This window comes from Procambarus clarkii, chromosome 28 (genome assembly GCF_040958095.1).
Source record: "Procambarus clarkii isolate CNS0578487 chromosome 28, FALCON_Pclarkii_2.0, whole genome shotgun sequence".
NCBI classification, from domain to species: domain Eukaryota; kingdom Metazoa; phylum Arthropoda; class Malacostraca; order Decapoda; family Cambaridae; genus Procambarus; species Procambarus clarkii.
This window is the reverse complement of record NC_091177.1, coordinates 39355674-39369476: the sequence shown is the minus strand read 5'-3', so window position 1 is coordinate 39369476 and position 13803 is coordinate 39355674. Positions and strand designations below refer to the sequence as shown.

The 13803-nt window shown below is 41.5% G+C and overlaps 1 protein-coding gene across 1 annotated transcript in view; it reads right to left on the bottom strand.

Annotated features, from left to right (window-relative positions):
• LOC138369538 (dipeptidase 1-like) overlaps positions 1–13803 on the bottom strand; it is a 523228-nt gene that overhangs the window by 63789 nt on the left and 445636 nt on the right. The window contains exon 8 of the mRNA XM_069332943.1: positions 737–812. Coding sequence (XP_069189044.1) covers positions 737–812 — 76 coding nt within the window. The remainder of the gene's footprint in view (positions 1–736; positions 813–13803) is intronic.

Sequence of the window (13803 nt, the reverse complement as noted above, 5' to 3'; positions counted from 1 at the left end):
CTGCTGCCAGTATACACCAATATATATATATATATATATATATATATATATATATATATATATATATATATATATATAATACACGTTTCTAAGCATTCACTTCACCTGTGTTCTCAACGTGAGGCACCCACTACACCACATAACGGAAGTGCTATGCTATGATGTGCGACCACACAAGTGAAGCGCCTCCTGGCTCCCTCCTACCCCCCACACTTTCCACATGCACCTCGACAATAAGAAGCACCTCGCAGCTCACAAGTACAACAGATCTTGTGGTGTTGTGACAATATATCTCGTGGTCACTACTGTATTTCGGGCCGTGATATATGGTGTTGTTACCACTGATAATATGGACACTATCGTATTGAAGGCAGAGACAAATGGTTTTATGATAATGTTGTGGTCATAACTGCCTTTGGAACAGTGACAAATGGTCGTTTAACATTGACGCTCTGGTCACTGCTTTGGGAACACTGACTAGTTTTGTTGTGATCACTAATCTTCTGAGCAATATATTTTTGTGTGCAGAGATAAATGGTGTTGTGACTACTGATGTTCTCGGCACTACTGTATTGATCACTGCATGACCACTCTATGTTGGTGGCGCGAGACAGTGTTGTGATCACTGGTGGTGTGGTCACTACTGTGGTGGGGGAAGGGGAGACTAGCGGTGTAGTGACCACTGATGATGTGGTCACTACTGTGGTGGAGAGAGACAAGAGATGTGGTGACATACCTGTTGATCCCGTCGTAGCCAGCACCAATCCCAACGTAATCAACACCAGCCATCGACCTCACGTGGTTGATGTGAGCTGTGGAAGATGATTGTTGTTACCCCTCTGATACATGGTGTGACCCCTTTGTTACCCTCTGATACATGGCGTGACCCCTTTGTTACCCTCTGATACATGGTGTGACCCCTTTGTTACCCTCTGATACATGGTGTGACCCCTTTGTTACCCTCTGATACATGGCGTGACCCCTTCGTTGCCCTCTGACACATAGTGGGACCCCTTCATTACCCTCTGACACATGGTGTGACCACTTCGTTACTCTCTGACACATGGTGTGACCCCTTCTTCACCCTCTCTGGCATATGTATGACTGTTTTGTCACCCGCTGACTTTCAACAAGGACATAACGATTTTCAACCGTTCCTGAATGGCCGTAAAAACGTAACACTGTAACTTTTTATTAAAGTTTGTAATTAAAACATCTTAAAAAAAACTAACATTATTCAGATAATGCAGAGGCATAATTTCTTTCAATTGTATTTGACATGTTTAATATAATATTGTATATTATGCCTTCCTTCATGACAGCCTGGTATGATGCTGCTAGGGAGTAAAGCAGGCTACATTGGGGAATGCAGGCTGGATGGAAAGAAGGAAGGCAGGCAGGGCGACAGGGAGGAATGAAGACTGTCAAAGAGGAATCCACAAAGCCAGGCAGGCTGAAAGCTGGAAGTGAGGAAGGCAGGCTGGCAGGGACGATGGCAGCTTTGTAGACATCAAGGTTGGTTGGCAGGGAAGAATGTAGGTGGGTTAGGGAGGAAGGCAGTCTGGCAGATAGGAAAGCAGGATGGTAGAGAGAGAGGTTGGTTGGCAGGGAGGAAGGCAGGCATGCAGAGCTGATGGCAGACTGGCAGTTAGGATAGCTGGCAGGATATTTCAGAAATAGACAAAACTACAAGTCACAGTTTAGTGTCATCTTTTGCAGATGACAAAAATCAGCATGAAAATTACTTCAGTTGAAGACAATGAAACTACAACCTGATATTAATAAAATCTTCGACTGAGCAGATGAAAATAACATGATGTTTAACAGTAATAAGTTCCAGGTACTCAGCTTCGGTAAAAATGCGGACCTTAAACATGATACAGGGTACAAAACACAATCAAATATGCGAATAGTGGGAAAGCAACATGTAAAAGATCTGGAAATAATGATATCTAACGACCTAACGTTTAGGGAACATAACTAAGCAAGTATTGCTTCAGCCAGAAAAATTAAAGAATGGATTACGAGAACTTTCAAATCCAGGGATCACATCACAATGGTTGTACTATTCAAATCACTTGTGCTGTCCCGTTTTGAGTACTGCTCAGTATTCACTTGCCCCTTCACAGCAAGAGAGGTTGCTGAAACAGAGGGGATACAGAGAACATATATGGCATACATAGACGCGATAAAGCACTTAAACTATTGTGATCATCTCAAAGTTCTCAAAATGTACTCCCTAGAAAGAGACGAGAGAGAGATCAAATAAAATGTAAATGGAAAATACTTGAGGGCCAGGTCCCAGATTTACACAGAAAAATAAAACATACTGGAGTGAACAATATGTAGAGAAATGTAGAATAGAGCCAGTGAATAGTAGAGGTGCCATAGGCACACTCAGAGAACACTGTATGAACATCAGAGTCCACGGACACTCAATATTCTCCCAGCAAATATAAGATATATTGCAGGAAGGACGTCTTCAAGTAAAAACTGAATGTCTGTCTGCAAGTGCCGACCAACCAGGTTGTAGTGGATACAATAATTAATCATGCAAATACGTAACCTTTCACACTGGCTCAGCAATTTACATTAATGGTATGAATTCCGTCTAGCCTTCCATACTCAGATCAATTCAGGTGATTAATAACGATATTAATCACGACGTTTACGTTATTCTACAATGACGTTACTTTTCCCACGAGTCAATCAAGTACCTGTACTTCCAGACAGATCAATAACGACGTTACGTTAATGGAACAATGGAGCCTTCGTGTGAGTCGATCAATCACGGATCGAAGTTAATTACTTTGACTTCCTGGAACACGTCAATTTCCTGCCCATTGACCGATAATTACGACAGACAATAGCCTAATTCTTGTCTGGCTGATGGCTCCCTGAGGCTACCGTAGCTGTTTTCAGGAAAATAATTAACTCAAACGCATTCTACGTTACTCAAATTGTAAAAGAACAATTTCAACATGAGCAATGGGTGTTCACTTGGTTACGTTATATTAATTAACAGATAAACAGGAAATATATGTGTACCCAAGTACTCGACTCAGCCGAGTTCACCCACGACAATGACAAATCACAGTGATTTACGTTACAATCCGGTTGCAATGACAATACTGCAGAAACCGAGTAAAATAACACAAGGTTCTAGTGGGTTCAGCACATGAACCAACTAGAACACGGCCCCACAATGATTTACAAATCTGCAATACACCCCCGGTGATTGATCAACACTAGCAACAATCACCATCAATGACAACCCCTTTGCAATAACACACATGGCACGTGCATTAAATCAAACTATATTAGTACACTGCCCAACACTTACCGTCTTGTGGCAAATGACCACAGTGCTTTAATTACCACTTAGAACATTGGTCTACACGTTGCAATCACACCCGTTAATAACACACAAATCGCACTGGGCTTCGTGACACTACGAATATATATATATATATATATATATATATATATATATATATATATTAGTATATTTTGGTAGCAGTCTTTCCTGTAGACATATATTATTAAATATGACCGAAAAAGTAAGATTAATAATTCTAACACGAATTTTCTCAATCTTTCGTACATTATGCTTCACTGTTGGAGGTAAATCAAAAATCACTTCTCCAAAATTCATTTTTATTTCTAGTCTGACGCGACACGGGCGCGTTTCGTAAAACTTATTACATTTTCAAAGACTTCACAAATACACAACTGATTAGAACTTGCGTTTCCCTGATTTTATATCTACATTTGAGTGAGGTGGGAAGGGTGATGTGGCATTACATTTGAGTGAGGTGGGAAGGATGATGTGGCATTAACACAAGACAGAACACTAGAGGATATTAATAGGGTATTAAAAGTATCAACACAAGACAGAACAGAAACAATGGGTATTGAATAGAAGTGTTTGTAGAAAGCCTATTGGTCCATATTTCTTGATGCTTCTATATTGGAGCGGAGTCTTGAGGTGGGTAGAATATAGTTGTGCAATAATTGGCTGTTGATTGCTGGTGTTGACTTCTTGATGTGTAGTGCCTCGCAAACGTCAAGCCGCCTGCTATCGCTGTATCTATCGATGATTTCTGTGTTGTTTACTAGGATTTCTCTGGCGATGGTTTGGTTATGGGAAGAGATTATATGTTCCTTAATGGAGCCCTGTTGTTTATGCATCGTTAAACGCCTAGAAAGAGATGTTGTTGTCTTGCCTATATACTGGGTTTTTTGGAGCTTACAGTCCCCAAGTGGGCATTTGAAGGCATAGACGACGTTAGTCTCTTTTAAAGCGTTCGGTTTCGTGTCTGGAGAGTTTCTCATGAGTAGGCTGGCCGTTTTTCTGGTTTTATAGTAAATCGTCAGTTGTATCCTCTGATTTTTGTCTGTAGGGATAACGTTTCTATTAACAATATCTTTCAGGACCCTTTCCTCTGTTTTATGAGCTGTGGAAAAGAAGTTCCTGTAAAATAGTCTAATAGGGGGTATAGGTGTTGTGTTAGTTGTCTCTTCGGAGGTTGCATGGCTTTTCACTTTCCTTCTTATGATGTCTTCGATGAAACCATTGGAGAAGCCGTTATTGACTAGAACCTGCCTTACCCTACAGAGTTCTTCGTCGACTTGCTTCCATTCTGAGCTGTGGCTGAGAGCACGGTCGACGTATGCGTTAACAACACTCCTCTTGTACCTGTCAGGGCAGTCGCTGTTGGCATTTAGGCACATTCCTATGTTTGTTTCCTTTGTGTAGACTGCAGTGTGGAAACCTCCGCCCTTTTCCATGACTGTTACATCTAGAAAAGGCAGCTTCCCATCCTTTTCCGTCTCGTAAGTGAAACGCAGCACGGAACTCTGCTCAAATGCCTCCTTCAGCTCCTGCAGATGTCTGACATCAGGTACCTGTGTAAAAATGTCGTCAACATACCTGCAGTATATGGCCGGTTTCAAGTTCATGTCGACTAAGACTTTTTGCTCGATGGTACCCATGTAGAAGTTTGCAAACAGGACACCTAGGGGAGAACCCATGGCGACCCCATCTACTTGCTTATACATGTGCCCATCCGGGCTCAAGAAGGGTGCCTCTTTAGTACAAGCTTGGAGTAGTTTCCTCAGAATACTTTCTGGCATGTCAAGAGGAGTACAGGCTGGATCACGATACACTCTGTCGGCTATCATTCCGATTGTCTCGTCTACAGGTACGTTGGTAAACAGCGATTCTACGTCCAACGAGGCTCTTATCCCTGTGGCCCGTGCGCCCCGCAGTAAGTCCACAAATTCCTTTGGAGACTTCAGGCTGAAGGCGCAAGGAACATAAGGAGTCAGCAGGCCGTTGAGTCGCTTCGCCAATCTGTACGTGGGTGTGGGTATCTGGCTAATGATTGGCCGAAGTGGGTTTCCAGGCTTGTGCGTCTTGACATTTCCATACGCATATCCAGGTTTATATTCCCCAATGATCTTTGGCAGGTGGAGTCCGGATTTCTTGGCGTTCACAGTTTCGATCAGTTTGTTGACCTTTGCTTTTAATTCGGCTGTAGTGTCCTTCGTTACCCTTTGGAACTTAGTTTGGTCAGAGAGTATGATGTTCATTTTCGCCAGATATTCGTCTTTTTTAAGAATGACATATATTGGCGACTTGTCACCTCTCCTGACAACTATCTCCTTGTTCTCACGAAGGCTTTTAGCTGCCACTCTAAGCTCGGGGGACAGTATGGTGCTTCTGTAGTTGCCTCGATCCTCCTTTCCTCCTTCAGTTGTGTATTTGTGAAGTCTTTGAAAATGTAATAAGTTTTACGAAACGCGCCCGTGTCGCGTCAGACTAGAAATAAAAATGAATTTTGGAGAAGTGATTTTTGATTTACCTCCAACAGTGAAGCATAATGTACGAAAGATTGAGAAAATTCGTGTTAGAATTATTAATCTTACTTTTTCGGTCATATTTAATAATATATGTCTACAGGAAAGACTGCTACCAAAATATACTAATGTTAAAGTGCACGACCCAGCAGCAAGGAATCAAGCCTTCACGATAAAATATCGCCAGGATCTGATTCGTGATCAGATATACAAGGCAGAGAATGAAATCAAAGACAACAAAACGCAACTACTTCATGCTACAAACGAGTGGAGAAATAGCAACATCGACCATAGTATCCGTACCCGCATTGAACAACACCTCGACATCCTCACAGACCAACATCACCTCAGCACTGAAACAAGGATTATCAAGAAACTAACAACATTATATGGAGGACCTATGGCAATTCCACGACCAAGAGATGGCTTCCTGAACCTTGCAGGAATTAACCTCACTGAGGACCAAGTCACTCTCCTAAATCTGGGCATAAACTGTCATGTTATGTCCAGACCGAGTGAAATGGCCCGGAAAGTGGAGTTGGAAATTCTGTTGGACGACATATTCGACCTCGAGACACAAAAGAAGGTCACTACCAAAGATACCTTACAAGCAGAACTTATTGCAGAAGGAGGAAAGAATCGAGGCAACTACAGAAGCACCATACTGTCCCCCGAGCTTAGAGCGGCAGCTAAAAGCCTTCGTGAGAACAAGGAGATAGTTGTCAGGAGAGGTGACAAGTCGCCAATATATGTCATTCTTAAAAAAGACGAATATCTGGCGAAAATGAACATCATACTCTCTGACCAAACTAAGTTCCAAAGGGTAACGAAGGACACTACAGCCGAATTAAAAGCAAAGGTCAACAAACTGATCGAAACTGTGAACGCCAAGAAATCCGGACTCCACCTGCCAAAGATCATTGGGGAATATAAACCTGGATATGCGTATGGAAATGTCAAGACGCACAAGCCTGGAAACCCACTTCGGCCAATCATTAGCCAGATACCCACACCCACGTACAGATTGGCGAAGCGACTCAACGGCCTGCTGACTCCTTATGTTCCTTGCGCCTTCAGCCTGAAGTCTCCAAAGGAATTTGTGGACTTACTGCGGGGCGCACGAGCCACAGGGATAAGAGCCTCGTTGGACGTAGAATCGCTGTTTACCAACGTACCTGTAGACGAGACAATCGGAATGATAGCCGACAGAGTGTATCGTGATCCAGCCTGTACTCCTCTTGACATGCCAGAAAGTATTCTGAGGAAACTACTCCAAGCTTGTACTAAAGAGGCACCCTTCTTGAGCCCGGATGGGCACATGTATAAGCAAGTAGATGGGGTCGCTATGGGTTCTCCCCTAGGTGTCCTGTTTGCAAACTTCTACATGGGTACCATCGAGCAAAAAGTCTTAGTCGACATGAACTTGAAACCGGCCATATACTGCAGGTATGTTGACGACATTTTTACACAGGTACCTGATGTCAGACATCTGCAGGAGCTGAAGGAGGCATTTGAGCAGAGTTCCGTGCTGCGTTTCACTTACGAGACGGAAAAGGATGGGAAGCTGCCTTTTCTAGATGTAACAGTCATGGAAAAGGGCGGAGGTTTCCACACTGCAGTCTACACAAAGGAAACAAACATAGGAATGTGCCTAAATGCCAACAGCGACTGCCCCGACAGGTACAAGAGGAGTGTTGTTAACGCATACGTCGACCGTGCTCTCAGCCACAGCTCAGAATGGAAGCAAGTCGACGAAGAACTCTGTAGGGTAAGGCAGGTTCTAGTCAATAACGGCTTCTCCAATGGTTTCATCGAAGACATCATAAGAAGGAAAGTGAAAAGCCATGCAACCTCCGAAGAGACAACTAACACAACACCTATACCCCCTATTAGACTATTTTACAGGAACTTCTTTTCCACAGCTCATAAAACAGAGGAAAGGGTCCTGAAAGATATTGTTAATAGAAACGTTATCCCTACAGACAAAAATCAGAGGATACAACTGACGATTTACTATAAAACCAGAAAAACGGCCAGCCTACTCATGAGAAACTCTCCAGACACGAAACCGAACGCTTTAAAAGAGACTAACGTCGTCTATGCCTTCAAATGCCCACTTGGGGACTGTAAGCTCCAAAAAACCCAGTATATAGGCAAGACAACAACATCTCTTTCTAGGCGTTTAACGATGCATAAACAACAGGGCTCCATTAAGGAACATATAATCTCTTCCCATAACCAAACCATCGCCAGAGAAATCCTAGTAAACAACACAGAAATCATCGATAGATACAGCGATAGCAGGCGGCTCGACGTTTGCGAGGCACTACACATCAAGAAGTCAACACCAGCAATCAACAGCCAATTATTGCACAACTATATTCTACCCACCTCAAGACTCCGCTCCAATATAGAAGCATCAAGAAATATGGACCAATAGGCTTTCTACAAACACTTCTATTCAATATCCATTGTTTCGTGTTCTGTCTTGTGTTGATACTTTTAATACCCTATTAATATCCTCTAATGCCACATCATCCTTCCCACCTTACTCAAATGTAATGCCACATCACCCTTCCCACCTCACTCAAATGTAGATATAAAATCAGGGAAACGCAAGTTCTAATCAGTTGTGTATTTGTGAAGTCTTTGAAAATGTAATAAGTTTTACGAAACGCGCCCGTGTCGCGTCAGACTAGAAATAAAAATGAATTTTGGAGAAGTGATTTTTGATTTACCTCCAACAGTGAAGCATAATGTACGAAAGATTGAGAAAATTCGTATTAGAATTATTAATCTTACTTTTTCGGTCATATTTAATAAAATATATATATATATATATATATATATATATATATATATATATATATACATATATATATATATATATATATATATATATATATATATATATATATATATATATATATATATATATATATATATATATATATATATATATATATATATATATGTCGTACCTAGTAGCCAGAACTCACTTCTCAGCCTACTATGCAAGGCCCGATTTGCCTAATAAGCCAAGTTTTACTGAATTAATATATTTTCTCTAATTTTTTTCTTATGAAAGGATAAAGCTACCCATTTCATTATGTATGAGGTCAATTTTTTTTTATTGTTGGAAGCAGGTTGTTGTTCCCTGCTTCCAACACTAGTAGCACTGTACTATGCCTTCCCTTCATATCTGAACTCAAAACTTTTACCAATACCTTTCGTCCTCTTGACATTAAACTCGCCTTTCGACAAACTAACACACTTCGTAGCAATCTAGTTCACACTGCTCCTCCTGCTTCTAATGCTGCTGGTGTCTACTCTATTTCCTGTTCATCTTGTCCTCTCCAATACTTTGGCGAAAGTGGCCGTACACTGAATGACAGACTTAAAGAACACAAGAGAAGTGTTATGTCTGCAGACACTAACAATGCTCTCTTCTGCCATGTGAGGGATTCTAATCATCCCATTGATTGGTCTTCCTCCAAAATAATCTTTCCTGCCTCTACTCTACACAGACGCCGTCTTGTAGAATCGGCTCTTATTAACAATGTACCCAACATGAACTTGAGTCCTGGCTTTGTTGCTGTGGACTCTTCCCTTTCACAGTATATACTCAAATGCTCTAATCTTTCTAACAAACGTGACTTAACATAAGCTTTCCCCCTTCCATTTCTTTCTTTCTCTCTTCTCCCTTTTTCTGTTCATTGTCTTCTACGCTCCCATCCTCTTCTTATTCCTATTACTATCTCCTTCGGTGGTTATAATAGGAGCTGCCTTTTCCCATGCCTGGAGTGCAACTTCTCCTAGGCAACGACTTGGCAGAAGACCTGCAACCGACCAACCTGATCGTCATGGACAAACCCCAGGTGTGTAACTCTGTGCCAAGTAACCCTATTCTATCGTATGTTCCAGCAGAGGTTCAAGAGAGTGATGAAGTTTCTCCTCCGGTTCTCGTGACCACCCGTGCACAAGCCGCACGTCCACAGCCAGCTGACTCTACTGCTACCGCTGTCCCTCAAGACCCTCAGAAACTACCCCCGAATCTGACCAAGTTGGAGTTCAGTAAGTTGCAGAGGGAAGATCTTACTTTAACACCATTGTTTTTCCAGGCTGAGACTCAACCCGACAGTATTCCTGGGTTCTTCCTAGAGAACAACTTGCTCTACCGCAGATATAGACCCAGTAAACTGAAGGAGGAGGACGATTGGGCCAACATCGAACAACTTGTGATTCCTACCAGCCTGCGGCCCACTATTCTACACCTGGCCCACGGAGCACTCTCCCACTACCGCTTCAACAAGACTTACCATGGAATTCGTCAAGACTACTACTGGCCAGGTATGGTAAATAGCGTCAAACAGTACGTAAAACAGTGTCATACATGTCAGATGGCAGGCAAACCGAACATCTCCATTCCCAGAGCGCCACTGATTCCCATACAGGTGCCTGCGGAACCTTTCCACAGACTCATAATAGACTGTGTTGGTCCTTTACCTCGGACCAGTTCGGGTAACGCCTATATCTTAACCATCCTGTGTCCTACCACCAGATTTCCCATAGCAGTTCCAGTGAAGAACATCACGGCTGCTACGGTTGTAAAACATCTATTGAAGATCTTCACTCAATACGGATTTCCCAAGGAGATTCAGAGCGACTGTGGTACCAACTTCACCAGTGATCTCTTCAAAAGGACACTGGAGGAGTTCAACATCAAACAGGTATTGTCCAGCCCCTATCATCCTGCTTCACAGGGTTCTCTTGAACGTAGTCATCAGACTATCAAAGCACTCTTGAAAAAGTTTTGTAGTGAAACCTCTAAGGATTGGGATAAGCAAATCGACCTTATAATGTGTATTTACAGAAGTCTCCCCAATGAGTCCCTAGGAGTATCTCCTTATGAGATGCTCTACGGCCGTAAGTGCCGTACTCCCCTTAAGGCTTTCAAAGAATCTCTCAGAGATGCCACCCTCAGTGAGCATCAGAATGTGCCCCAGTTTCTTCAAAACCTTCAACACATTCTAGAGAGAGTCCACCGTTTTGCCCATGATAATCTATTGAAAGCCCAGGAGAGGATGAAGACTCATTACGACCAGAACAGCAAAGTACGAAAATTTAAGCCAGGAGACTTCATTCTAGCATACTTCCCTATCCCAGGTTCACCTTTACAAAACAGGTTTTCAGGACCCTACCGCGTCAAAGAGTGCAGAAATAACAACAGCTACGTCATAGAGACTCCAGATAGGCGGCGGAAGACCCAACTGTGCCACGTCAACCTCCTGAAGCAATATAATGGTACTCCTCCCACTGTCCTGATTAACTGTTCTACCTCCACAGAACCCCACATCCACAGTGAGACCTTCCCAGCTTCTCCTCCCGAAAGCACTGACAAGGAGTCAGCGCTTTCTAATTCTGAAATCCTTAATGATCTTCCCAAATACTTTCAGGATAATAATCGTGCTCCTTTGCCCTATTCTAATTCCACTCTCACCTCGTCAGATAAGCCCTTCATCCTCCATGTCGACGCCAGTGGTACCGACGTTGGTGGTGTCGTGATGCAGCACCGAGGCGAGGAGAACACACCTGTCAGCGACTACTGCTACAAGGAACTACGGAACAATTGGCAAGGAACTACTCTTCATCATCCTGAAGCTCCAGCACTTCACTCCACACCTGAAAAGTGCTCGGTCCACCATCAACACGGACCACACCACCCTACACCTCCTGCAGCACGCCCACTTCCCATCTCAACGTCTTCTACTATGGGCTTGCTAACTGCAGGAATTCAACCTGGAGACACGCTATACCAAGATTCCGACAACATCTTAGCCCATGATCTCTCCAGAGTTTATGAAGTAGAAGCGACTCCATCCATTACTTCACCACATAACGACGTACTTCTTCCAGAACCGCAGGCTTCGAGGGAGAGTTGTGACGATAATCTCCTTCAAGAGATTGAGCCTGCTCTTCCCTCCAAAAATACGTCGTTACAAATATATAAAACTACTATGGAAGAAATGTCCAACAACGACAACAACATCTCCAAGGTTTGCCAGAGAGCAAAACGTATGCAGCCAGGAACACCTGCTCAGCCTCAAACCGCCAAACTACCTGTCTTGTTGCCGGCTCCTCGCTGATTGGCCGCCGGTCTAGCTGCAACTGCACTCCACCCACCATACTACTTGATGTCTGGGGCCGCCACGACCTCAGTCCTCAGAATATTCAGTGCTTTCATATGGTTAACACTTCTTCCTGGTAGACTAAGCTTTGGCTTACGTGTACTAAGAGAGGTGATAGCTTAAAGCCAATATTCCTGCACCTCTCATTTTATTGTATATTGCACAGCTTGTTATTGCTCACTTGTCTTAACGTAACTTTTCATTTTGTCATTTACTTATTCTTATTATTTTGATTGATTGATTTTATTATACGAATTTGTATGTCCATTTTATTCATGTTTTGTTTATCTAACGTAATTAAAATTCCATTGTTAAAATTTACTTGTGTTTTGTGTGTCTTCTCCTTACCTTACCACAGACGAAGTTCCAGATTTTCTATTTTTTTTTATTCTATGTGACGAGGCCATACCCCTAGCTTTGAACAGCCGAACACCAACGCGTTACCGTCACAATATATATATATATATATATATATATATATATATATATATATATATATATATATATATATATATATATATATATATATATATATATGGCCCGATTAATATATATATATATATATATATATATATATATATGTCGTACCTAGTAGCCAGAACGCACTTCTCAGCCTACTATGCAAGGCTCGATTTGCCTAATAAGCCAAGTTTCCCTGAATTAATATATTTTCTCTAATTATTTGCTTATGAAATGATAAAGCTACCCATTTCATTATATATGAGGTCAATTTTTTTTTATTGGAGTTAAAATTAACGTTGATATATGACCGAACCTAACCAACCCTACCTAACCTAACCTAACCTATCTTTATAGGTTAGGTTAGGTTAGGTAGCCGAAAAAGTTAGGTTAGGTTAGGTTAGGTAGTCGAAAAACAATTAGTTCATGAAAACTTGGCTTATTAGGCAAATCGGGCCTTGCATTGTAGGCTGAGAAGTGCGTTCTGGCTACTAGGTACGACATATATATATATATATATATATATATATGTCGTACCTAGTAGCCAGAACGCACTTCTCAGCCTACTATGCAAGGCCCGATTTGCCTAATAAGAAAAGTTTTCCTGAATTAATATATTTTCTCTAATTTTTTTCTTATGAAATGATAAAGCTACCCATTTCATTATGTATGAGATCAATTTTGTTTTATTGGAGTTAAAATTAACGTAGATATATGACGGACCCTAACCAACCCTACCTAACCTAACCTAACCTATCTTTATAGGTTAGGTTAGGTAGCCGAAAAAGTTAGGTTAGGTTAGGTTAGGTAGGTTAGGTAGTCGAAAAAACATTAATTCATGAAAACTTTGCTTATTAGGCAAATCTGGCCTTGCATAGTAGGCTGAGAAGTGCGTATATATATATATATATATATATATATATATATATATATATATATATATATATATATATATATATATATATATGTCGTACCTAGTAGCCAGAACGCACTTCTCAGCCTACTATGCAAGGCCCGATTTGCCTAATAAGCCAAGTTTTCATGAATTAATATATTTTTCCTAATTTTTTTCTTATGAAATGATAAAGCTACCCATTTCATTATGTATGAGGTCAATTTTTTTTTATTGGAGTTAAAATTAACGTAGATATATGACAGAACCTAACCAACCCTACCTAACCTAACCTAACCTATCTTTATAGGTTAGGTTATGTTAGGTAGCCGAAAAAGTTAGGTTAGGTTAGGTTAGGTAGGTTAGGTAGTCGAAAAACAATTAATTCATGAAAACTTGGCT